The following is a 27513-nucleotide window of genomic DNA, read 5'->3' on the forward strand; positions in this document are numbered from 1 at the left end:
CATTACATGCTTGAGTATAGCAACGCCTAGGTTTTATGACTTTTGAAGGGATATCTGATTTATAGGAAAATATTGGATATAATAAATCATATTTAGACAGCTTCCGGGGGTGACAAAGACCTACGAGTTCCTAAGAACCATCAGAAATGCTTATGAACACCAATGCAGGTTCTCGACTGGCGATATCGTCGCTCTCATTTCCATTGTAGTTTTGCGTATTATTTCCAGGTCAAAATCTGCAGTTTCCTGTGCGGCTTGTTTGTACTAAAAATGGCCGGTGATGGAGGCGCTCTGAAGGATATCAATGAGATTAAATCCCAGTTCAGGACTAGAGAGGGTTTCTACAAACTGCTGACCCTCTCAGATTCTCAACAACGAGGCGGACTACAACGGGGTCCGTCCTCAGGTACCACGGTGGGCCCCGGGGTTGGGCCGGGTTCGATACCCGGTGGTGGTATAGGTCTGGTGCAGGGGCCCGGAGCAACCTCCTCCAATGCCGCAGCCAACTCCTCTCCGGCGGGCTTCCTCCCCCCTGTCAGGGTCTCCATGGTGAAGCTTCAGCCGGAGGATCCGAGCGAAGAATCAGAACGAGTGTGTTTTAATATCGGCAGAGAGCTTTATTTCTACACCTACACAAATATCAAGAAGGTTAGTCGGACAGAGTATGCATTTAATTGACAATAGGACTCACTGAGATTGATTAAGCTAACGTTAGCCAATTTGCTAGATAGCGAGTTATATTGTAGCCATTTCTTATCAAGTGTGTCCCCTTTCCATTATATTTAGCCATCAACGCAATAACACCGAATTCATACTGTATCAATACAATTATGGACACGAATATCATATCGTGCATGTATATGTATGATTATTTAATTAGCACCATTTAATTCTGTACACATAATGTTGCTGATAAAACCGCACAGCTGCATCATTTTGACAGCCAACATCTGCTCTAGCCCCATCGGTGACTAGGATTGTATGCATATTTACATACGGATGTTGTGTATACATATTGCACAACATCCAAATGTAAGTATATAAATCTATTCCATCACAGATGGGGCTAATCTGAACCTTGTATTCAGCAAAACATAGGCCTAGTATATTGGCCATATCGTTTCTAATGGTGCAAATGAAATATCAAAGCAGTTCATAAAATAAGAGTTGCAAATTGGTCTAAAGTAAATTATTTACTTTACTTCAACAACACCACTAAAACCCATTTATAAAGGGGCAATCTTGGATTAGTACATCCATTTGTGGGCTTTTAAAATAATGATATCATTGATTCTTGAAGAATAACTCATAATGCCTCATAAGTTTACTTCAACTGTCTTATTGGTAAACAATGTCATTGTAAACAAACACTGTGTATAGCTTCAACACATGGTCACCGTCATTTTTATCCCATGGATGGTCAGTCCATAGTGTCTATTGCTCCATCTATGAATTTGAGAGAGGTAAATATTTTCCAGCCCCTTCTCTGAGTAGTTATAGCAGAATTGCACTCTAAGGTCTCTTTGTTTTCCTTGACCTCTTCTCTCTATCACCATGAAAATGTTTTTGGCCTAATATCTCTCTCTCTCTCTCTCTCTCTCTCTCTCTCTCTCTCTCTCTCTCTCTCTCTCTCTCTGTGTTCCCTTTGGTTCTTACTAGGCTGTGGACCTCAGTAAACCCATAGACAAGCGCATCTATAAGGGCACCCAGCCGACCTGCCATGACTTCAACCAGTACTCGGCCACAGCAGACAGTGTGGCCCTCATCGTGGGCTTCTCTGCTGGGCAGGTACAATACCTGGACCCCATCAAGAAAGAGACCAGCAAGCTCTTCAATGAGGAGGTGTGTGTGTGTGTGTGTGTGTGTGTGTGTGTGTGTGTGTGTGTGTGTGTGTGTGTGTGTGTGTGTGTGTGTGTGTGTGTGTGTGTGTGTGTGTGTGTGTGTGTGTGTGTGTGTGTGTGTGTGTAAGAGAGATCTGTTATATTTTCTATCCAATTATATTTGGGAAGATTTGGGGGGGGGGGTGAGATGCATCATTAGAGAGATGATGAATTTCAAAAGGTTTGTTGCTAATATCACTTTTCACACTTCATATCCTACCGACCAGAGGTTGATAGATAAGTCCAAGGTGACCTGTCTGAAATGGCTACCCAAGTCAGAGAACCTTTTCTTAGCCTCCCACGCCAGCGGCCACCTCTACCTCTACAACGTGGAGCACCCGTGCGGTACGGTGGCGCCACAGTACTCCCTCCTCCGCCAGGGCGAGGGATTTGCCGTCTACGCCTGCAAGACCAAGACGCCCCGCAACCCGCTGCTGCGCTGGGCGGTGGGCGACGGCGGCCTCAACGAGTTCGCCTTCTCGCCGGACGGCGTGCACGTGGCGTGCGTGGGCCAGGATGGCTGCCTGCGCGTCTTCCACTTTGACTCCATGGAGCTGCAGGGGGTGATGAAGAGCTACTTCGGAGGCCTGCTCTGCGTCTCCTGGAGCCCCGACGGCAAGTACCTGGCCACGGGGGGCGAGGACGACCTGGTGACGGTGTGGTCGTTCTCAGAGAGCCGCGTGGTGGCCCGTGGCCACGGCCACAAGTCCTGGGTGAATGTGGTGGCCTTTGACCCCTTCACCACCAGCCTGGGGGATGAGGAGCCCATGGAGCTGAGCGGCAGCGAGGAGGACCTCCACCAGCAGGGCGGGGGGGCGCTGCACTTTGGCCGTGTGCGCACCAGCAGCACCCTCTCGCGCCTCTCCCGCCACAGCTCCAAGGGCGGCTCGCCGGCCGTCACCTACCGCTTCGGCTCGGTGGGCCAGGACACCCAGTTCTGCCTGTGGGACCTGACAGACGACGTGCTGTACCCGCGGCTGCCCCTCTCGCGCGCCCTCACCAACACCTTCGGCCCTGCCGCCACCATCCCCCCTTCCGTCAGCGGCAGCGTCAACAACACGGGTGGCGGGGGGAATGGAGGAGGTGGAGGAGGAGGAGGAGGAGGTGGTGGTGGTGGTGGAGGTGGAGGTGGAGGTGTCGAGGGCCACCATCACCCTACTAGCACCAACCCCCACCAGCCCCCTACCCTGCCCCTACCACTCCCCCGCTCCCTTTCGCGCTCCAACTCCCTTCCCCATCCGGCCGTGGCCAACGCCTCCAAAGGCCAGAGCGCCACGGAGGGCGGCGGGGGCAGTAGTGGGGGAGGGGGCTGCAGCACGCCGTTCAGCATCGGCCGCTTCGCCACGCTGTCGCTGCAGGAGCGCAAGTCGGACAAGTCGGGGGCGGGAGGAGGGGTCGTGAGCGAGAAGGAGCACAAGCGCTACCACAGCCTGGGCAACATCAGCAAGAGCAACGACAAGATCAACGTGGCGCCGCGCAGCAGTCGCCTGGACGCCGCCAAGGTGCTGGGGACCACCCTCTGCCCGCGCATGCACGAGGTGCCACTGCTGGAGCCGCTGGTGTGTAAGAAGATTGCCCACGAGAGACTGACAGTGCTGGTGTTCATGGACGACTGCATCATCACGGCGTGTCAGGAGGGCCTCATCTGCACCTGGGCACGGCCGGGCAAAGCGGTGAGTCAGGTCGATGCAGAGAAACGTCATTTAACATAGTTTGTAAAACGGTACAATTCAACTCGATCTTTGGTCGATTTCTTTTAGAGATTCATTTTGCTGTCACAGTAGCCAACACACACACACAGTTACACACACACTAACTGTCTCTCCCTCCCCTCTCTGGTCCCACCACCCTCTCCCTCCTCTCTCTGGTCCTACCACCCTCTCCCTCCTCTGGTCTCACCACCCTCCCCTCTCTGGTCCCACCACCCCCTCCCTCCCCTCTCTGGTCCCACCACCCCCTCCCTCCCCTCTCTGGTCCCACCACCCCCTCCCTCCCCTCTCTGGTCCCACCACCCTCCCCTCTCTGGTCCCACCACCCCCTCCCTCCCCTCTCTGGTCCCACCACCCTCCCCTCTCTGGTCCCACCACCCCCTCCCTCCCTCCTCTGGTCCCACCACCCTCCCCTCTCTGGTCCCACCACCCCCTCCCTCCCCTCTCTGGTCCCACCACCCCCTCCCTCCCCTCTCTGGTCCCACCACCCCCTCCCTCCCTCCTCTGGTCCCACCACCCCCTCCCTCCCCTCTCTGGTCCCACCACCCCCTCCCTCCCCTCTCTGGTCCCACCACCCTCTCCCTCCCTCCTCTGGTCTCACCACCCTCCCCTCTCTGGTCCCACCACCCCCTCCCTCCCCTCTCTGGTCGCACCACCCCCTCCCTCCCCTCTCTGGTCGCACCACCCTCACCCTCCCCTCTCTGGTCTCACCACCCTCCCCTCCTCTGGTCTCACCACCCTCCCCTCTCTGGTCCCCCCACCCTCTCCAGAACTTGACAGCACAGAACGGGAACTCTCCCAGCGGAACGGTGGTATAGCTGGATGTGGGACTTTGCACTCTTCCTCTCCTCCTCCTCCTCCTCCAAACATAAACCTTCATGCAGGGATGCAATGCAAACTCCTTACCTTTCTGAGAAAATTCGCTGTTTGAACTCAAAATCAGTAACTTGCGTGAATTGTTTGAATCTGATGAGTTTTTGTTGGGGGGGGGGGTCTGTCAGATGTCAGTTGTTTCCCACTATCAGCTAGTCTGACTATCAGTGCATTCGATCAATATGTCAAAACAAAGGTAACTTCCTAGTTTCAGCTTTAACAATTTGTTTCACCACACACACTACAATGTATCGGACAGTGCCCCCAGAAAAGTGTGAGCGTTAAAAGCTGCTGCCACACCGATAGAACCTGAAACTAGTGGTCAAAAACAGTATGGCACTTAACTCGTTATCAAAGAAGACAAGCAGGTGTGCATCGTAAGTTAAGAGTTAATATTTGTGTTTACATTTTGGTCAGGTTATAACCTAGGAGTGACTTGCGAAGTGAAAGAACCTCCTAATTTATACTTCTCTGGGTCAACTTGCCAAACTCAAGCTGCCCATTTCATTACAAGCATATTTGTGACCTATTCAAAACATCAGCTTTTTGCTAGGTGAAATTATCGAAAGTGGGTAATCAACACAGAACAGGCTGGTGTGGTTTTAAAAGCAGCTGCAGTAGCTCAGATTCAGTACATTGCAAGATGAAGCAGTAGCAGACAATACGTTTCTATTAAAGGGGCAACGCATCGTAAACCAGATAAAGGATTCTTAAAGGTATAATACCCAAAATGCATTATTCCTCATTCGTTTGGGCCAGTACACATGCAAGTACTGAGGAAATGAATGATTATTATTGATTTAACAATAATATAGTTATGTTACTCTTGATTATTTAGTTCAAAAGAGACCGTATGCTAATGTGTAACAATATCTGAATACTCATACACTTAGTTAATGCCTAGGCTTTACCTAAACGGGCGAAGAGAACTAAGTTCAAATCTTGGCAGTTACGTCCGCATGGGACTTTTGTCGATTTACTTTTTTGTATGTCATCTGTTTCACCCCTCATGAGTTTGCATCCTTGGTCATGGCTGAAGAGGAGGCAGCAACTACACCCTAACATCACAGTATTGCACCCCTGATGTACCCCTGCCCCCATCCCCACCCAGACTCTCGCTGCTTCTCTGTCGAAGGACTACAAAAACAGAACAAGGACAGTCCCTGTTTTCCCAGTGTGAAGCCCGACTCATCTCCTTCCTGCAAACACTGCAAAAGCCACGGCCATTGTATTTTATTTATTTATTTTATCACAAGACTGTAGTAATTTATATTGTAAATAATAAGAGTATTCTATAAATAACAGAGGACAAAATTGTATTGAAATAATGACTTCAGTGGAAGGAAAAAAATGAATATTAATATATGAAGATCCTATATTGTACATAGCGACACAGTTAATTGAATGTCTGCAGTTTGGGACTTGAAGATGTCGTGTTTTTTTTGTGTGATAAGAGTTCCTCAGCTTGTTATGTCCCTTGAAGCAAACATTTTGTTTTATTTGTCAATGAAGACAAGCCCGCTTTAGGGTCTCAAAGACTTATTACCCGTGTGTAGTATGGATGGCAGCCTTCCGATGGCTGCTACTGTGCTCATTTGCTGAGACTGGTCGAGGACGTTCCAAAGTATTCTTGTTCTGAACATAAATGTAACAGAGACCATCCCCTAATGGTGTAGCATCCTCTAGGCTTCATTCTCTTCACACCTGCAATGCCTCTTGCAAGATTTTGCACATTCAACAGTACAATTAGAGCCCACAGGAAGCAAGCTAGAGGCAGTTGTCCTGCGTGATTATTGACTGCTTTCATTTTTTTCTTTTACATACACAGCTTTTGTTTTCAGTCATGTCAAGCTATTGACTCTAACTCAGATGTGTTTTTGAGGATCCCTCTGTATACTGTAAGTGGTATCCATGTTATTCAACAGACCTAGTTAGATGACTATGATGTTTTACCTCGAGGTTAATTTGTATGTGCATGGCTCTTGGAGAGGACTTGATGAGGGTGCCCAGAGGCCCACCAGTGAACAATGAGCCGAAGCTACCTGTGTAACAACACCAGATGAAATATGTTGGTGGACCAACTAGAGACTTTGTTGTGTGTTTAGGGTCTGACCAGTGAACATAACAGCACTACTGCTGACATAGTGTTTCCTTTCCTCTGGCCAGTTGAAGGGGCTACTACCATTGTTCTAGTATCTGTCCTATTGATTGAGTGAAATTGCTTAGAAGGTGACACCATCAAGAAAGAAACCGTCAACAGTGAGATCATTCATTGTCAACATAATGAAAACTGCCCTCAATTCTGTTGCCCTGTTCAACATTGTAATAGTTAGTCTGTATCCTTTGCGTCAAAGTATGATGAAATCGTTATACAGCAGATTGAAGCACTAAATTCACATGTAATTTGGGAAGTATAAATCCGTTTTAGAAGGGGTGTCCAAAAATTCAGACTCATTAAGTACTTTTTTTTTTATTATTATTATTATTCTTTTTTACATAAAACCCTGGCCGCTGGCACAGTACATGAGTTCCAAAACATGATGTCACACTTACATTTTGGTTCATTAAACATTAGTAGTGCACCAATATTCAATATTATTATGTACCACAAGTGACCACCCAATGTGGAACAAATTTATTTTAAACCATTTTTCATGTAATACACTCGGACTTTGCTAACAACTGCATTAATTACCTTACAAAAGTATGTAAAAGGCGTATAAAAGTGACAAACATGGTACAAATGTTCTTTGGGGTGTATAAATCCATCTTAGAAGGGTTGCCCAACAATTCTGACTCATTAAAGGGATGGTACAGCCTATTTTCATGTTTAGGTGAAATATCATCTTCCCCTGTTGTCCTCATAGGCTAGTTCTCCATTCTCCACTATGCTACTGCAACAGAAATGGTACAGTAGAGGGGCTATGACATCAGAATTGGTGGCACCACAGGTCGGCCATCTTACTGAGGTCTAGTTCTAAACCAGCTATGGCAGAAGTGGCATGTATAGTGTGTATAACTATTGTATTTCCTGAATAAGATATAGATAACAATTATAATGCCCATGCGTGTGTATTTCTAATTACAATGAAATATTCCCATTTTAAGTAATTTTCCAATAATTACAACAGGTATATGCTGTGCTACTTCTGGCATATCTATTATAGCTTGTTTAGAACGGGACCTAGGTTCTAAACCATAAGATGCATAAAATCAGCCTGTCTATTGCTCTCTATCTATGGCTACCGCAGCAAAGGCTAACAGTTAGTAGCGCACTCTCGAATAGACAAGATTCCAACGGCACTTAAGTTAGCATTGTTAAAATTCCATGCCAAAATCTCCTCAGAGCTCACTTTTCGTGGCGAATTACGCTTAAAATGTGTTTTTTTTATGTGCATACTATTGAAAATAAAAACAATTAGTCTCTCATCAATTTGCGCAGAACTGGAACTGTTTCCTCTTTTGTAGACTCACACAGCCTCTGAGTTTCGGTTTCACCAGCCAAACACTCCCCTCAGTTGAACGCTATCCTAAATGTCCTTTTAACAATGCTAACTTAAGTGCCGTTGGAATCCTGTCTATTGGAATGTGTGCTGCTAACTGTTAGCCAGAACTGGAGAAGCTTTCACTACTGCCCTATGAGTACAACTCAGGGTAAAATGATATCATTTTTTGGACATAAAACTCCAAATGGCTGCCCGCATATAAGTTTAAGAAGGTGATTTCACACACAATGTTGGATCATCAAACAATTTTGCTTTTATTTGTTAGTAGTGAACCAAAATTCAATAATATCCCATTACTTATCACAAGTGATCCACAGAATGTGGATCAAATAGATTCTGTGCACACAGAATTTGAGATTTTGAGCTTTATGTTGAAACATTAGAGGCCTTGGCACCCTTTTTTTTTTTTTTTGCACTGGACAGAACTAACTACACAAGATGTATTCCTATCCACATCCGTGACATGAAAGCTCTACCAGCGCACATAAGACAGCCGTTTTCTAACTTTTCTAACCTTGCATGGAGAGGAACCCATTGCAAACTGGCAGCATGGGCAGAGTTCACCACAACAAGCAACATTCCAAAAAAAAAGTGGCAAACTGTAAAAATCATCCTGAAAGCAATGGGACTCTCTGTTAGACTGATGGCTCCCCCTGAACCAGCTAATCAACTCATTATTTTTTTCATGGTCTAGCAGCATGCATAAGAACTTGCTTCCTGTTTTTGGGAGACCCCAGTTTTCTGTCTAGCATTTTCCTCCGGCCTTTTCAAGTAATGGTAAACTCAACTTGCCCTCTCAAAAATCTGATCTGCTTGGGCTGATAACTGAACCCACCTGTGCCGTCCTCTTTTCACGCTAAAATCATTGATGGAGCTGCCATTGTACGCTCTGAATATGGCAGCAGTATCTTTCTGCCTTGGCTAGAGCACCAGTTAAAACACAAAAGATCAGTCTGTGCTGTCAAAGGGCTCTATAACGGGGTGCTCTAGTCAAGGCATAAAGACACTGCTGCCATATTCAGTGTACAATGGCAGCTCCATCAATGGTTTTAGTATGTAAAGAAAATGGCATGGGTGGATACTCTATGCTGCCCAAGCAGCCTTTTTGCCTTTACCATGAAATTGTGAAGTGGTATCTCAGCCTGTGAATGAGTGAAATTCACTAGAACAATTTGGATAGCTGAAAACTGATGATACTTGGTCACCTTTGTGGACACTCTTACCAGAGGCTGCTTTAGCTTGCAGAGTACTATTGAGGTGTGGCTGCAAAAGGTGAGCCCATCTGTTCCAGGAAGTATCGATGCCAAGATGCTGGATTACAATGTACTGCATTATGCTATTGCGCTGGCACTTGTGAACCTAGTCTTTATTCACCAACAATTAAAACTAACATATTAGATGTAATTGGACATATTTTCATATTATGTTACGATACTTGGACTTAATGAAGTAGTTTGAATACCACTAACGATAATTACAAATATTTGGGCGGCCATTTAGATTTTTCCTTAAAACTCACTTCACATTACGGATAGAATTGGGAACCCCTTCTAGGATGTTTTTATATCACCTAAGGAGTAAGTACCAATTTGCATGCTTTAATCTGCCGCATAATGTTTTTTTTCCCTAAGGCACCGGATTAAATGGGAAATTATCATTTCTTGCCAAGAGAAAGAAAACTATTCCATTTGTTTTTTCTTTTCAAGGGTTTACAGCAAACCATAGCATGTACAAAATGTATTCACTGTGCATTATACACACTTTCACTTAAGCCTGAGGTGGTGAAGTAAGCAACAATGATATCACAGTTTGTATATGGAGATCTGTTATTAAAATTCTAAACCCGAATGCCACTTATTCCTCTCTGACATGAAGCAAGCCCAATTCTTGATATTTACTTATTTTACTTATTACTAGTGGGCTTGCTTCAGCAAGTCCAGCTATTGTTCTTGCTCATGTGTGCTTGCAAAGCAGAGGTTACTGCAACTGCCATGGAGCTTTCAGAACTAAATAAAAAACTGCATGAGACCAGTAGAACACATTCTTAGAATGATTATATAACAATGCACTTTATAGACTACATGTTTCTACCCCACTAAAACCACTGTACACTCTCTAGCCACTCCACTGAACTACCCTAGGCTCATCCTATCTATCTATCTATCTATCTATCTATCTATCTATCTATCTATCTAACTACAGTGCCCTCCATAAGAATTAGAAAGAGGAAGCAGTTTGTCATCTTTTACCTCTTCACACCAACAGTGTGGATTTGAAATCAAATTACTATGAGGTTAAAGTAGAGATTCTCAGCTTTAATTCAATCTTGTCTTTTTTTCAGATTGGTTTCACCCTTTTTATACAGTCCCCCTATGTCAGGGCACCAAAAGTATTGGGAAATTGGCTTGACAGGTGTTTCTGGTTAGTCAGGTATGCTCCGTCACATCATTTGTGCAGGCATAAGAGAGCTGTCAATGTCTAGTATTGATTTTAGGCTTTGCATTTGTTTTTGGAGTCTCTTATTGGTGTCTGTCAACATGAAAATCAAAAAACCTTTTTTGTAACATTATTAAAAAAGAAAGAAAGCACTGGTGAGCTCAGCAATCACAAATGGGCTGGTAGGCCATAATTAAGAAAAAAACAAAACTGTCCCATAGATCGGGAACACTCTCCAGAAGGACTCCCATCTACAGAATACGTCACCAGCCGAACTACAGAGGCTTCACTGCAAGGTGCAAACCACTGGTCATTCTCTTAAAGGATGACCAAAAAGGTATAGGATGCTAAAAAGTACCTAAAAAAGCCTGCAGAGGTCTGGCAAACGGTCTTGTGGACAAATAAGACACATATTATCATATACCAGAGTGATTGCAAGAGGAACGTTTGAATAAAAAAAAGGATCTGCCCAAAAAATTACAGCAATACCACCTCATCTGTGAAATATGGTGGAGAGAGTGGTATGGTTTGGGCATGTATAGCTGCCATAAGAACTGGCTATCTTGGCTTATTACTGCTAAATGCAGCAGAATGTATTCTGAAGCGTACAGAAACATCTTGTCTGCTCGAGTTCAAGCAAATGCCTCCAAATTCATTGGATAGCGCTTCATCATGCAGTCAGACAATGACCCCAAATATACTGCCAAAGCAACTAGGGACTAACTAGGGGCCAAAAAGCGGAAAGTTCATGACTGGCAGAGTCAATCTTCAGATTTAAATCCAATGGAACATGCATTTCATTTCCTGATGATAATATTTTAGGCAAAAAGCCCTCAAAACAAACAACTACTGAAGGTGGCTACAGTACAGGCCTGGCAGAGCATCACAAGAGAAGACACCCAGTGCCTGGTGGGGTCAATGGGTCGCAGACATGAGGCAGTTATTGCATGCCAAATACCAAACATGGGTACTTGATTGGGACATTATATGATTTGTTCCAATACTTTTAGAGGCCTGAAATAGGGGGAGTATGTTTAATAAATGTTGTACTTTCTAAATGGTGAATCTAAAAATCTGAAGAAAAAAAAACATTGAATTAAAGCTGAGGATCTCTACTTTGACCCCATAGTAATTGTTTGATTTCAAATCCAAACTGTTGGAGTATAAAGCTAAAAGAAAATGCTTCCTCTTTACAATACTTATGGAGGGCTCTGTATATACGTATCGTTCCATTTCACTTCACCAGCCGAAGTAAAGCGGCTTCACTGCAAGGTGCAAACCACTACTAATCCTCAAAAAGGACAGTCAGGTTACAGTTGCTTGACAGATAAAATATTATCATAGCAATACCAGAGTGAAAGAGGAACATTTGGATAAAAAAGGATCTGCCCAAGATTTACAGCACACCACTTCATCTGTGAAACATGGTGGAGGGGGTCAAGCCGTCTTTTATTCATCTGTCCATCCTACTATCCTACCTGTCTGTGGAGACCGTGAAGACTGACTCCACTTAAACCACTCACTTCACTTAATGAACTTTCATTCAGGTTTTTTTTAATACTATTTAGACTTTTTAAACTGTATGCATATTTGGTTGCAATACTTAACAAGGGTTTCTATATGGACCACTTGATACCTCTTTCATCTTTTAAAGGTCCAGTATGTAACATTCAAGCTTTCTAAAAGCTTTATTAATTAATATTTAATGAATATGTTTAATTGGTAGTTATCAGGGAATGAGATCCCTTGAAAGAGAGATTTAATTTATGAATGCTATTTTGGTCCGGAAAAAGAGCTTTTATAAAATGTGGTGTCCTTACCAGACACTCGGTTTGCATATAAACATGTTAGTACTGCCAGGGGTGTTCTGGGGAAATGGATTCAACGATTTTCGCCTTTCTTTTCTGGTGGCTGCCTCTTCAAATTGTGCTTGCATGCAGAAACACAAGAGTCCATTTCCGGGGGTTATATTGTTATTAGCTAGGATGTTGTTGTTTGGAACTTTTCCAACAAATGTACACCCTTAACACCTCAATCCTACTTTAAAATGTATAGACTAGCCCCACTTAAATATAAGTATTTCATTGCTGTACAACATTCTGTTGCATGAGGGAGCTCATACGTTTTGTGTGTTTGTTGGCAGTTTCTCAAGGCAAGCCAATATTATACTGTCCCATTTATTTGACTACTTCACCCTTTCTTCATCCAAGTCGGTAGGTGGTGGTAGTATGCCGCTGATCCAATTGCAGGAGTAGAGATGCGTTAGAAGTGTGCGCTGTGCCCCTTTTAATATGGATTTAAATGGGAATTGATTGTGTAAGTGTCCATGCTTTGATCAATCTTGAACGTTTAAATGAATGTGGAATCGTGCATATAAAGAGAAGGTTGCAGACGAACGTAACAACTGATGCGAAAATGCAAGAAGGAATCGTGGGGCGTGGCTAAGAGCGTCTCGGATTGAACAGTCTGTCCCAGCATGCGATCAGAAACAATAATAACAACACATCAGAAGTCTGCCACAAGTCATCGACTGTTGGAATATGGATATGAAGGAAGAGCCTGCTGGGAAACGGTAAGATCGTATGGAAATGTATACTTAAATGTGTTTTTCAATGAGACATCCTATTGAAAGTGTTCTCGCATTGTCTGTCTGATAACTTCGGACACACGCTCTGATGTGGCATCAAAAAGTCAACCAGAAATGTGTTCCGTTCCATTTCCAAATACTTTCATTTAGCGTCTTTGATCTTCACATTTCGATCGCTACAGTTAGAAACATCTTGAAACAAGCGTTGTATTAGACCTTTATGTTACAGTTACATAGGGAAACATTTAGAGAATTGATTTGCAACATGATTATTTACGAAAGTGACAAGATAAGATACCCAGAGCAGCCAAATTTTACTCACAATATCCCTATCTCTTTATAAGCTCTAATATCTCTGATAATCAAATTAGTTGTAGGCTTATGACTATCAAATACAACATAAATGCCTCATGCTGCTGATAAATTGATAAATTGATAAGCATGATAAGATTATTGTCAGGTTATAGCCAGGGCAGTGACAATGTGGACTCTGTTGTCAACTGTACCTCATCTGGTTGTATGACAGTAAAAATTAAATTCTTGCTCGCAAGCTCTCCTCAAAAAACACGGAATGTAGTAGTAACAGTAACATCGCAATACACAGTAATACTCTCTATCAGCAGTGACTCTAGCAGCAGTAATACTCTAGCAGTGACTATACACAGTAATACACTAGCAGCAGTGACTCTATACACAGTAATACACTAGCAGCAGTGACTCTAGCAGTAGTAATACACTAGTAGCAGCAGTGACTCTAGCAGCAATAATACTCTAGCAGTGACTATACACAGTAATACACTAGCAGCAGTGACTCTATACACAGTAATACACTAGCAGCAGTGACTCTAGCAGCAATAATACTCTAGCAGCAGTGACTCTAGCAGTAGTAATACACTAGCAGCAGTAACTCTATACAGTACACAGTAATACTCTCTACACAGTAATACTGTAGCAGTGACTACATACAGTAATACTCTAGCAACAGTGACTCTAGCAGCAGTGACTCTAGCAGCAGTGATACTCTGGCACCAGTAACTCTATACACAATAATACTCTAGCAGCAGTGACTCTATACACAGTAATACTTTAGCAGCAATAACTCTATACAGTACACAGTAATACTCTATACACAGTAATACTCTATCAGCAGTGACTCTATACACAGTAATACTCTAGCAGCAGTGACTCTAGCAGTAGTAATACACTAGCAACAGCAGTGACTCTAGCAGCAGTGACTCTATACACAGCAAAACTATAGCAGTGACTCTAGCAACAGTGACTCTATACACAGCAAAACTATAGCAGTGACTCTAGCAACAGTGACTCTATACACAGTAATACTCTAGCAGCAGTAATACACTAGCAGTAGTGACTCTAGCAACAGTAATACATTAGCAGCAGTCACTCTATACAGTACATAGTAATACTCTATACACAGTAATACTCTATCAGCAGTGACTCTACACAGTAATATATCTATGATGCATAAGTAATACACATGGTAACAGTTTATGATATTGGTAGTTGTAAACATATCACATTGTTTGTTTACAAAGACAATGGTCAACGCACTTTCAATTAACAAAGACAATGAAATCAATCGAGTATGTCATGAGTTGAAATGACCATTGAATCCCAAACGGTGCCTTAAATGGCTAATTGCCCTGCTGAATGGGGGTTTGCTTTTTTTGTTGGGGGGTTTTTTGTCTTGAGATGTGTGCCCTCTCCCTCCCCTCTGGCTCAGAAAAACATATGAGGATATTGTGTTCCCTGACTCTGTAGTATGCATTGGCAGTTGTTCTACCACCCTGTTATTGTGTGAGACGTACACACACACACACACACACTCACACAAACACAATACACTAGCAACAGTAACTCTAGCAGCAGTAGTGACTCTAGCAGCAGTGAGTTTGTTATGAATTGAAATGACCATTGAATCCCAAACCGTGCCTTAAATGGCTAATTGCCATGCTGAATGGGGGATGGGCACAGGGGGGGGGGGGATTGCTTTTTCTGTTGGGGGTTTTATGTCTTGAGATGTGTGCCCTCTCCCCTCTGGCTCAGAAAAGCATAGGAGGATATTGTGTTCCCTAGCTCATGTCACACACACACACACACACGCACGCACACACACACACACACACACACACACACACACATACACACACACACAGGCTAATCAACAACGTCCTGATTGCACAACACCTGGATCTGGTCCAGGGGACAGTAGCCTATGGGGGAGGTACATGCCTCTGGGGCGCTGAGAGAGGTTGTCCCGCCTGACCGGCCAACACCAGAGTTTGTCACTTGAAATATATCCCCCAATATATCCCCCTGCTCAGCGGGACACTCGCATAGTGATAACAGGCGCCAGCCAAGAAAGTGTCACCTCTATCTGCCAGCAGTGCACTTCTGTGCGCTGCTCAAGGACACAGTGTTCCTGTAAGCTGATCCCAGCGTGAGCAAGCTCCTTAACGTGTGTGTGTGTGTGTGTGTGTGTGTGTGTGTGTGTGTGTGTGTGTGTGTGTGTGTCACACACAGGAGTTGATCATCTTGTAGTGTGGGTTTCCCCAAATGAAAGCATACAAAAAGGATGATAATCTCACATCCATGCAGGAGAAGGAACGGATCGATCATTGTTTCTTTACACAGGAACAATGTTATTTATAACTTACAGATGAGGAACATTATTTCCATGTCCAAATGATATAAACATTTGTATTTGATTTATTGTTAGTATAGAGTAACTTGGTGCTGTGATTCAGGTTGTAATCACCCGATAGCTTGTGGCTTCTCCCCAATCCTGACTCTAGATCTGTGCTGTAGCCAACTGTTAACAACAGTATTGCCCCTGAAGTTATTTTCTTTCAGAATTATATTACCCTCTCTTTCACTGGGACCCTTTGGAATTCATCATGTGTTCCGTATGCTATGTGTCTCTCCCTCCGCTTCCAAGCAGGAATTCCTTCTGTCTCTGCCAAAATAGAGATCACTAGATAGTGACTCAGTCAAGGAGGTCAGATACTTACAGTATGAATATGTGAGTGTTTGGCAGTCCTTTGAAGTTTATTCAGTCTGCATAACCCCAGAATACACACAGCGCTGAGCTAGGAGTTTTTTAATAGCGTTACCAAGCCACCTTCACTCGTGGTGAAGCAAATACCAGTCGTTCTGATTCAATGCCACAGACAGTTTGTAGCCTATGGTACCATCATTTCTCTTTAAATAACCCTCATAAAAGTTGTCTGGAAAATACTTACCTACATAGTGCAGCCTGCAAGCTGTGGAAAAAAAGAGCAGTGAGATCAGATGCTCATGTAATGTTAGGTAAGAGTGACTGTCACCCTGTCCAGAAACAACCCCAAACTAGACCCTATGCCGTAGACACTAGACCCTATGACCTGGTTTGCCTCCCCCTATGCACATCATGATGGCTGGGAGGGATAAATATATGGAGGACAATTTTTTTGTTCATGCTTTTTGTTTAGTCTAGTGGAATTCCCCTCGACAACCTTGATGAGTTTCAAGATTTGTGTTTGTGTGTTTTGGGCAGGGGGGGTGAAGTTTAACTTTCAGAGACGTGGATGGAGGACGTGGGTTGCAGTCGGATTGCCTGGCGACCCATCCTGAATTTGATTGGTTCACTCCGTATAACGCTTCCATCTTGGAGGTCGATGGTGACTACGTCACACTTGAGGGGCGTTATGCTAAATCAATTTATCGGTGATTGGATCGTCCTTGACCAATCAGCGTATCAAAGCCTTTGATGTAATCATAAGCACTGCAAAACGCGTGGGTGAGACCAACCCATCCGTTTCTGAGGAGGACCACCATGGCCCCAGGTCAGGGTAGGACCACCATGGCCCCAGGTCAGGGTAGGACCACCAAGGCCCCAGGTCAGGGTAGGTCCACCATGGCCCCAGGTCAGGGTAGGTCCACCATGGCCCCAGGTCAGGGTAGGACCACCATGGCCCCAGGTCAGGGTAGGACCACCATGGCCCCAGGTCAGGGTAGGTCCACCAAGACCGTGGCCCTGGACTTTTTTTGGGCTGGTCCTCAGAAAGAGGAGGGTACCTGGGTCCTCAGAAAGAGGAGGGTACCTGGGTCCTCAGAAAGAGGAGGGTACATGGGTCCTCAGAAAGAGGAGGGTACCTGGGTCCTCAGACAGAGGAGGGTACCTGGGTCCTCAGACAGAGGAGGGTACCTGGGTCCTCAGACAGAGGAGGGTACCTGGGTCCTCAGAAAGAGGAGGGTACCTGGGTCCTCAGACAGAGGAGGGTACCTGGGTCCTCTGCGGTTGAATGGTGATGATGGGCTCTTAAAGGGGATAAGATGTCAGCTTTCATGAGGCAGCAGTGTGTGCGTGTGCGTGCGTGTGTGCGTGCGTGCGTGTTGACATTACCTTTTAGAGCAGCTCTCTGTGCATGTGCAGAGGGCTGAGTCCTGCCCTGCTCTATGGGAGTGCGCGGGGGAACCAGTGTTCTTAGAACACGCTGTTCTCAAAGCCGTGTTCAGAGTCAGGAGGAAGGGAGAGAGGGGGTGGGCAGGCACAGCGGGCACGTTTAGCAGCAAATGTGGACGCGTGACTTTGAGTGTTGATTTAACCTTTTGCTGCTGCTATATGAACAGGTTGACTGTTTGGTCTGCTGTGTATTGTTCTTAGACTGTGTGAATGTTGTGTGCTGTCACATCCATCTTGCATTTCTGCCCGTCTTTCAGCCTTTTATAAAAACAACTTTTGACAGATGTGTAGGTTGTCTATGGGATAGAACTCCTTATGCCATAAATGGAGATATAGATCTGTTTAGACATCCAGGGCAGAAGCAAGGAGATGGTGAGTGGAGGTGAGTGGAGTAATATACGCCATTTAGCTGATGGTTTTATCCAAAGCGACTTACATTGCAGTGAAAAAGTGCATACATTTTTCAGTATATATGGTCCCAGCGGGAATCAAACACACAACCTAAGCGTTTGTTAGCGCCATGTTCTACCAACTGAGCCACAGAGGACCAGTGAGGGCTTCTGAATACAGTCTGGCGGGGGGCGGGGGGCGGGGGGGATAGTAGATGGGGGTCAGATATTGTAAACAGAGTAACAGAGCCTGCCTAGACCTTGTTGGGCGAGGGAGGCCGAGAAGAGGGAAGGTGGAGCTGGTTCAGGGAGCTTCCACTCAGACACAGAGTAGGACTGGGAGAACATTTGAACACTATAACAGCACATGGGACACTGCAAGCGGTAAGCAGTGCTACAGTGAAAACAATGACTGAACTGCAGCCGCATAGCGCTGGTGTTGTTAATTGTCTGGTGAAATAAAGAGACGTGTTTTCACCCCTCGATGTTCTTGCCTTGCGAAAAGTGGGACACTGCAGTTGTAGTTATGCACATAACTGGAGATTTAAGCACTTTTACAGACTATTTACTGTAAGAGAGTCAGGATACGCTCCTTATATCACAATATTGATCATATCTAATATACGACCCAAACCTAATGAATGCCAAAGTTGTATTTGATATTTGAGCCATTAGAATAGATGTTGTATGATTGTGGATACATTATGTTTTATGTATGGTTTAAGAATAGACCATAATACGCTCTGACACTGCAGAAAGGCTATATTCAAATGTGAGTTCATCCTCCTCCTCTTCTCACCTCTCTTCCTCCTTCCCTCTCCTCACCTCTCTATTACTTTTCTAACCACTCTTCTCTACCTCCTCCTCTCTCTCCTTCCAACTCCTCCTCTCACTCACCTTTCTTCCTCCTTTCCTCTCCTCTATTACTTTCCGAACCACTCTTCTCCACCTCTCCCACCTTCCCCCTCCCTCCCCTCCCCCTCATCCAGTCTCTCCAGGTCCAATTTTGAACAGCGGAAGGTGCGTTCCCGGGATGCTGCGCGCTGTAGGCGTGGCCAGGAGACAGAGGTGTTTTACGAGCTGGCCCATGCCCTGCCCCTCCCCTGGCGAGTCTCCTCCCATCTGGACAAGGCTGCCATCATGAGGGTGGCGCTGAGCTTCCTGCGCATGCAACACCTCCTCAGCTTAGGTGGGATTCCATTGGCTAGTCCTCATGTCCATTGGCTAGTTCTCATTGTCCTCCTTAGTTCAGGTGGGATTCCATTGGCTAGTCCTGGGTCCATGTCCCTGTCCAGTCATACACTGAAGTCCAAATCAACCTACTCCTGTACCTCTGAGAGAAGTAGACAGGTATAATATGGTGATTTTGTCCAATATGCCCTCTGATGAGCAAGGAGGAGTTTTCGCCATTTTATTTCCACCTGTCCGATCGTTCCAGATGTAAAGTCATGCTCAGGGGGTAGGGGGTACAATTAGAGTTCAGTAGTTGTGAATGCTAGAAACTGCAACTTTCTTCATCGTTCTCCAAGCTGATAAGCTGTGGTAGTCTTACCTACATATTCTATGATCTTCTAACTGTATTAACAGTCAGTCATTGTGTGTGTGTGTGTGTGTGTGTGTGTGTGTGTGTGTGTATGCTGTAATGACGTGTGTTCTGTCTTAGGTGATGAGAAGGAGGAGCCACTGACAGAGGGGGAGGAGACAGCAGACAGCTTCTATCCGCGGGCGCTGGCGGGGTTCGTCATGGTGATCACAGAGGAGGGGGACATGATCTACCTGTCAGAGAGCGTCAGCAAACACATTGGCATCACACAGGTGAGCGGATCACCTGGGTCCAAATACTAGTGTATTTTAGTATTTGTATTTGAAATTGTGATTGAAATTGCATTTGATCATTTTGAAATGTGGAAGGAAACATCATTTTTAAATAAACAGTCCATAGCAGCTACTTCCATCTGAACTTTCTGGGTTAGGGTTAGGGTTAGGGCTAGGACCACTTAGTACAATGGCAATGGCTCATGAGTTGAAACCCAGCAGATCATTATCGATTTCAGACAGAAAAACATCTTTTGTCTCATCCGCAAAACACCTTTTGTCATTGACAACCAGCCAATTACAACAACCAATCATATTTCTTGGCGCCCACATCGGCAACCACCTGAAATGTCAAATGGTCATCGCCTCACGGTGACATCCAGTCTGGTAAACCACACACATTGTTCCTACACATCACATGTACATGACTTAGTTGTTTTCATCAACAGAGCTAAGAATACATTGTGGTTGTCTGAGTGTCAGAGCTCTCAAGTTCTACTGAACAAAAATAACCAAGACACGTTGGATGGATTACCAACAAAAGGTAGACATATGTCAGGGGAGGCTGGTGGGGGTAGAAATCGGAGGACGGGCACATTGTAAAGCATGGAACGGAATGAGGAATGGTATCAAACACACGCACTACTTCTGATGTTCCTTACTTGTTTTACTAAGACTAATACTTGCTTTCCAGTGAGCTGCATGTAAACGACAACTGTATAAAAGGCTCATCTCCTTGGTGCTGTAGTGGGGTTCAGTGCCTGGGACATGATGTTATTGATGTGTGGTGTTGTTTTCTTGGTTCTATTTCCTGACTTGTTTGAGTTCGTTTTGGATGCTGAGTTGCCGATGTTCTGTTTGTCGTTTTCGACAAACAGAACATCCATGACTTTGTGTTGACATGGTTGTTGTACTGTTGTGTTTAGGGGGGAGAAACTGGTTGACATTGTATTGCAACCCTAACCCTAGCCTAACCCATGGTGGATGTATAAGGCCCGTTGAACTAACATGGTTGTGTTATTGTGTTGTTGTTAAGTTGGAGTTGCTGGGCCAGAGTGTGTATGACTTTGTCCACCCATGTGATCAAGAGGAGCTACGAGATTTCCTGACCCCCAGACCAGGTGACAAAATAACCTGTGTGTGTGTGTGTGTGTGTGTGTGTGTGTGTGTGTGTGTGTGTGTGTGTGTGTGTGTGTGTGTGTGTGTGTGTGTGTGTGTGTGTGTGTGTGTGTGTGTGTGTGTGTGTGTGTGTGTGTGTGTGTGTGTGTGTGTGTGTGTGTGTGTGTCCACAACACCATAAAAAAACTTGATTTGTCAAACTCTCTCCATGTTGTCTTAGCCCCCACAGGTGGCTCCCAGAAGAGGAGGTTGCAGCAGCACACAGAGAGGAACTTCTTCCTCCGGGTAAAGAGCACGCTGACCAGCAGAGGGCGCACCGTCAACATCAGGTCTGCCACCTGGAAGGTACGGTTAGACACCTCACCACAAAGCTACTGGACCTCCAGCCTGGGCTCAGCCGTTCGTTTGGCATTAGCATTAGCCAGAGATGGTCACTGGCAGACCTGTGAGTGTGAGTGTGAGTGTGTGAGTGTGAGTGTGAGTGTGAGTGTGTGAGTGTGAGTGTGAGTGTGTGGTGTTGAGTTGAGTTGAGTCACAATTTCCTGAGCCTTACTGGGGGTGGTTTATTTTGGGTTGTCTTGCAAATGATCTGTGTCATAATAAGGCTACACACCATTTCTGCACATAATTTGCTCTGGTTCAGATGAATCCTTAGTCATTGCATGATTAACAAGCCATGACAGTGGAAGTCCCCCTGGCTGTTTGCTCAGATACCACTGAAATGTGTGTGTGTGTGTGTGTGTGTGTGTGTGTGTGTGTGTGTGTGTGTGTGTGTGTGTGTGTGTGTGTGTGTGTGTGTGTGTGTGTGTGTATACAATGCACTGTATGAACATGTGTGTGTGTCTATCACTGTTGAATCTGTTCAGTGTATAGCTGTGAGCTCTGACTCTGTACACTTCCGCTGTCCCTCTGTGTCAAGGTGCTACACTGCACAGGCTACATGCGCCCTCCCAGACCTGAGGAGCCCTCAGAACCCCCTGCTGGTGGTGTTATGACAGTGCTGTGTGAGCCCATCCCCCACCCCTCCAGCGTGGAGTTCCCTCTGGACCGCAGCACCTTCCTGACACGCCACAGTATGGACTTGCGCTTCACACACTGCGAGGGGAGGTGAGATCCCAGCGTACACACACATACACACACACACACACACACACACACACACACACACACACACAGCTGTTCATAAAATACACCCCCCCCACACACACACACACACAGGTGTTCATAGAGTACACACACACACACACACACACACACACACACACACACACACACACAGGTGTTCAGAGAGTACACACACACACACACACACACACAGGTGTTCGTAGAGTACACACACACACACAGGTGTTCGTAGAGTACACACACACACAGGTGTTCATAGAGTACACACACACACACACACACACACACACACACAAACACGGGTGTTCATAGAGTACACACTTGCTTTAGGAAAGAGCTCTCATGCCCTTGCCTCTCCAGGGTAGCAGAGCTGGTGGGGTACCAACCTGATGATCTGATTGGACGATCCGCCTATGAATTCCATCATGCCCTGGACTCTGCTCACATGACCAAGAGCCTGCACACGCGTGAGAACCTTTAACACTGGAATGTGATGTGACTCTGTGTCTGAGTAGAACACAATGGTCTGCCCCAATGCTTCATGGGACTGCATGTTGTTTTGACAGCTTTCCCAGGATGTGTTACTGCTAAGCCACACAGTGCTAAGTGTGTGTGTGTGTGTGTGTGTGTGTGTGTGTGTGTTTGTGTGTGTGCGCGCGCATGCGCGCATGTTTATCTGTGTGCGTGAACCCAATTGTATGTGTGGAGAGAGCCGTGTGTGTGTGTGTGTGTGTGTGTATCAGTATTGGACCTTTCCTCCTCTGTGTTTCCCTCCAGTTGTGTCCAAAGGCCAGGTGTGCACCGGGCCTTACCGCTTCCTGGCTAGGAGTGGGGGCTTCGTGTGGACAGAGACTCAGGCCACGGTCCTCTACAACGACAAGACCTCTCAACCAGAGGCTGTGGTCTGCCTCAACTTCATCCTCAGGTACGGCTGCCCTACCTCACCCTGCTGCCTCACCTTGCTGCCCAACCTCACCCTGCTGCCCTACCTCACCCTGCTGCCTCACCTTGCTGCCCAACATCACCCTGCTGCCTCTCTTTGCTACCCTACCTCACCCTGCAGCCTCTCTCTGCTGCCCTACCTCACCCTGCAGCCTCTCTCTGCTGCCCTACCTCACCCTGCTGCCTTTCTCTGCTGCCCTACCTCATCCTGCTGCCTCTCCCTGCTTCCCTACCTTACCCTGCTGCCTCTCCCTGCTGCCCTACCTCACCCTGCTGCCTCTCCCTGCTTCCCTACCTTACCCTGCTGCCTCTCTCTGCTGCCCTACCTCACCCTGCTGCCTCTCTCTGTTGTGTGGCTCAATTGATAGAGCGAGCAACTTAACTTTGTCCATATTAAAAATAAATAAAGTCAATAGCTAAATATAATAAATAATATTCCTCTTCATTATGTCCTTTATTTGTAAATAATAATATTTGTAAATGGTAATGTAAAGATTGTTCCACCCTCTCCCCAGTATGGTTGAGCAGGCAGACGTTGTGTTCTCAGTGGAGCAGACTCGCTGCAAGGCTGAGGCCCCAGAGGAGATGCTGTGTGATGCTAACAGTAGCACCAGTGCTAACAACAACAACAACACTAGCAGCAGCACAGAGCTCTTCCTCAGGCTGAAGGAGAGACCAGAGGACCTGCCAGCTCCATCATCAGGGGACACCACTGTACCTCATACAGGTGAACATTTATACACACACACACACACACACACACACAGACACACGTAAACAGCCAGGCAAGTGTAAATGTAACAGGAAATGCCTGTGTATCAAATCAAACTTTATTTATAGAGCACATTTCATACACTGGTGCAAAACAATGTTCTTCACAGGATTATGAATAAAAACAATTAAAAGATAACGAGACAAAACACACAGTAAGACAATAACAACAAGTAGAACAGTCATGGGAGTTTAAAACAGTCAAAGCAGAAAACAAGTGAAGACTGTAGAGACTAATGTATGGTAAATAGAAGGTTAAATATAAAAAAAAAAAAAACATAAAAGCATTCTGAGTGTTTGTCCAAAATCCATCGTGTGTGTGTGTGTGTGTGTGTGTGTGTGTGTGTGTGTGTGTGTGTGTCATCTGCAGACTTTGCAGAGCTGTCCTTCGGCCCTCCAGCGAGCCCAGACTCCCTGCCAGTCTTCCCTCAGGACCTCTGCACCCCAGAACTGCGGCAGCTCCTCTCTCCTATCTTTGACAAGCGCACCTCATCCTCCTCCTCACCTTCCTCACCCTCATCATCAGCAGCCATGGTAAGAACCTTGGTATCCTCAATAGAGAGCCTCCTTCGAAAGTGCGATTCAGTCCGAGGAACCTACCCCGTAGAGATTTGCCGTACGGGCTCCTTATGAGTTCATAATGTCCCTGTTCTTAACTCACTAACTGACAAAGTGTTCCGGAACACTCACCACCTAGTGCCAAGTGTTTTATGTGGTGTTTACCTTGTACTTTGACTGGCTACAAAATGAAGCACCATCATTTCTGCATTTTTGGTGAATAAAGTCACCGTTGGCACTCCAGAATGTTGACAATTTGGGTGACTTTATTCACCCTCGGCACTAAATGAGTTAATGTACTTTCTAGGACTGTTTGTGACTCCTATGTTGTTCTGTGCTTCATATAACTCCTGTCTCTTCTGTCAGAGCGCCAGTGACGAGCTGCCAGGGGACGCTGTGGAGGTGGAGGAGATCTTTGCTGTCCGTCCAGATGGGAGTGTGCAGAAAGAAGACAAGCTGGAGGTAGACCTGACTGCTCAACCACTTAGTCATGTACACCCAGACCATACTGCAACAGTGCTTCTTTGTTGTTCCACTTCCTGTGAGTGAGTGAGTGAGTGACAGACACACACACACACACACACACACACACACACACACACAGACACAGAGACCGGGAATGGGAATGGGAAGCTGAGAAATAAGGATAGACGGAGTGAAATGCAGACCAGTAGACAGACTAAGGCAGATAGAGGGAAAGAAGGGTTAGAACCAGGGAAAGAGTGACAGCGAGTGATGGGGGTAGTGAGAGGTGAAAGAGGGATCCCCCTGCTGACTCACACCCCTGGTGTCTCTGCTCCTAGGAGGCCATGGATCTGGAGATGCTGGCTCCCTACATCTCCATGGACGATGACTTCCAGTTGACCTGCCTCCCTCCCCAGCCCCCCCCCAACCGCCCCACCACCGCCTCCAGGAAACGGTGGGTGACCCTGGGTAGCGGCTAATCTAAAAGTTTCAACAGGCCGCTTCTATGCGCCCTCTGAGAAGTTCCAACTCATCATCTTCATTATTACAGTTGAGAATAACTTTAGATATAGATAATAAAGTTCATTCGGTCACAGTGATGTTCAGGAACAAGGAATATTGAGGGATGTCAAGTTATGTTTGACCAAACCGTAGGGCAGAGTTAAACGAGGCGATGATGACGCTATTGGAGCAATGTTGAGAAGCTGAGTGTGATGTGTTCTCTGATAGGACGCTGGAGCAGGATGAGGACACGCCCCCGCAGCCGGGGACAAAGGGCAGAGACAGAGAGCACCAACTGCTGCTCAGACACACCCTACTGGTGAGAGGACAGGGATGGGGGGAGGGAGGAAGAGAGAGGGGAGGGGAGGGTTGGAGAGGGAGAAGAGGAGAGGGTGGGGGAGAGGGTTGGGGGGCGGGTGGAGAGGAGAGGGAGGGGGTTTGGGGGAGTTGTAGTTATCAAAGCAGTGTATGAGATGTAACATTACACTGCATGTTCAGGGCTGCCTGATGAGTGACAACCCCGAGATAGACCTGGAGCTCCGCCCTTCTGGGAGGAGCCAACTCCTGACGGACAGAGACCCCGTCCTCGGGGGGATGCAGGGACTCTGTGACACTGCAGGTACAGATTTACATTTACATTTTTGACATTTAGCAGACGCTTTTATCCAAAGTGACTTACAACAAGTACATTTGTCTAAATTTGTGAATCGTCTATCGTCTATACATCAGTCATCATAAAAAATAAATAAATAAATAAATAAAACATTTATGCTAAGACCAGGGGCCATTGGCAGTCACATTGCTAGAAGACACACACACACACACACACACACACACACACACACACACACACACATATGCATGCATGTAGAAAATAGCCTGCTGGAAGTATTTACTGATCAATATAAATGATCATCCTCCCTCTCCCCCATCGTCTACCCCAGCCTTGATGGAGGACATCTTCATGTCCCACCCCCCTGAGCCCATTGGTCCAGACATGGGGCCCTGTCACCTCTGACTGAAGGGAGCAGCAGCCAATCATGTCCTTCCAGCCTCAGCAACATTCACAGACGAGAACCAAGACCAGAACCAAGCGCACACACCCACTCCCAGCACCCCCAAAGCTTCTCTTTGATGTCAAATGTTCGAATAATACATCCTAGAGCCATGAATATACAGTTCAACACACACACAGACCTCTGAACAACACACACACAAACCTGACCAAGACATCAACATTCAGTATGTCAAATGACAAACAAGGGCATTTTAGGAACGAGAGTCGTGTTTGTTACAGTGACGCCTTCTTAGATTGTTAGAGTCTGAAAAAGTCATCACTTGGTTTTATCAGAGAACATTGGTTATCTATTACACCATATTTCCAACATACCTCGCAATTCTCAGTGGCATACATGGATCATTTCTAATAAAGGATCAAATCGTTGACAGACAAGACAAGCCGATGAGCAGTGTTCAGGTGGTTGTATTACCTTGTGCCTCAAATCTACGTCACTCTTTTGACACATCTTTCCAACGTACAAACAAACAGACAAGTTATTTCAGTGGCATATCATGTTTTTTTAAATACTTTACTTACTCAAATGTAGAAAAATTATCTACAATATATGAGTTTGTATGCCTGCTTATTGTGTCTGGGACTACTATTGTAAAATCCACAGTGTATTGTTATTTTATTGTGCTGCAAATATTAACTTTGTGTTACTGCAAATAATAATCTTGTTACTCAATTTGCATTTGTGTCTGTTTAGAGTATGTTGGAGTATGTATGGTTGCTTGTTTGCAAAGTTGACCAATAGCTGAAATACTGATTCATATATTCACAGTAGAAATGATTTTGTAACATCTTGTCATTGATTACAAAACCATTGTTGTCTGTCTGTATAGTTATTCTATTGTTTGAGAATAGGAATATAAATAACTCAGTAATCATATTGTTAATTAAGAAATATTGGTTAAAAGCACACTTTTTTGTTGCATTTTAATGAATATTGCAGTATTAAAATGATCCTGTGATGGGTTCATGAGATTAATGAATTAGATTTGTCTTGGATATAATGAGAAAATATCATATAGACACTGTAAGCGCTGCCCTGGAACTTAAGAACATATCAAAACCATTTTTTAAGTGCCATTTGGGCCTTGATTAATTCTTAAGAATGTATTTTGCTCTTCATGCAAACAATTAACTAAGAAGTAGCCTACAGCCATTGTAGGTAGTGTAGTTTACATCACACATTTACTTCCAGATATAAAATGTGCCTTTTATCATATTACTTTATTTTTTAAGACCGTAGTGTCTCTTTTTTTAACTGTTTGCCTTGTATGTATTATTGACTAAAATAAAGATGTTT

General features: G+C 45.3%; 4 protein-coding genes across 4 annotated transcripts in view; 3 read left to right on the plus strand and 1 right to left on the minus strand.

Annotated features, from left to right (window-relative positions):
* The window catches only part of uqcrb (ubiquinol-cytochrome c reductase binding protein), an 87626-nt gene extending 72914 nt beyond the window's left edge, over positions 1-14712 (minus strand). The window contains exon 1 of the mRNA XM_083680456.1: positions 14709-14712. The gene's annotated coding sequence lies outside the window, so the exon portion shown is untranslated. The remainder of the gene's footprint in view (positions 1-14708) is intronic.
* zc3h4 (zinc finger CCCH-type containing 4) overlaps positions 271-27513 on the plus strand; it is a gene marked incomplete at its 5' end in the record, with an annotated part of 128263 nt that continues 101020 nt past the window's right edge. Inside the window, 3 exons of the mRNA XM_083680554.1 lie at positions 271-648; positions 1660-1842; positions 2108-2987. Coding sequence (XP_083536680.1) covers positions 271-648; positions 1660-1842; positions 2108-2987 — 1441 coding nt within the window. The remainder of the gene's footprint in view (positions 649-1659; positions 1843-2107; positions 2988-27513) is intronic.
* On the plus strand, positions 2993-9815 carry LOC310812080 (dystrophia myotonica WD repeat-containing protein-like; the record flags this gene model as incomplete). The annotated part of the gene is made up of 2 exons (XM_083680500.1): positions 2993-3562; positions 4360-9815. Coding segments are annotated over 2 exons (618 nt in total), but the record flags the coding sequence as incomplete, so codon positions are not given.
* hif1al (hypoxia inducible factor 1 subunit alpha, like) lies at positions 12667-27442 on the plus strand. Its single transcript, XM_083680447.1, has 15 exons — positions 12667-12976; positions 18835-19034; positions 19509-19660; positions 20697-20781; positions 21000-21124; positions 21699-21886; positions 22265-22371; positions 22682-22829; positions 23362-23573; positions 23988-24151; positions 24542-24637; positions 24979-25094; positions 25370-25460; positions 25640-25760; positions 26086-27442. Exons 1-15 carry the CDS (start codon positions 12945-12947, stop codon positions 26157-26159), a joined length of 1911 nt encoding a protein of 636 aa, XP_083536573.1. The 5' UTR covers positions 12667-12944; the 3' UTR covers positions 26160-27442.

This window comes from Argentina silus, assembly GCF_951799395.1.
Source record: "Argentina silus genome assembly, chromosome: 11".
NCBI classification, from domain to species: Eukaryota; Metazoa; Chordata; class Actinopteri; order Argentiniformes; family Argentinidae; genus Argentina; species Argentina silus.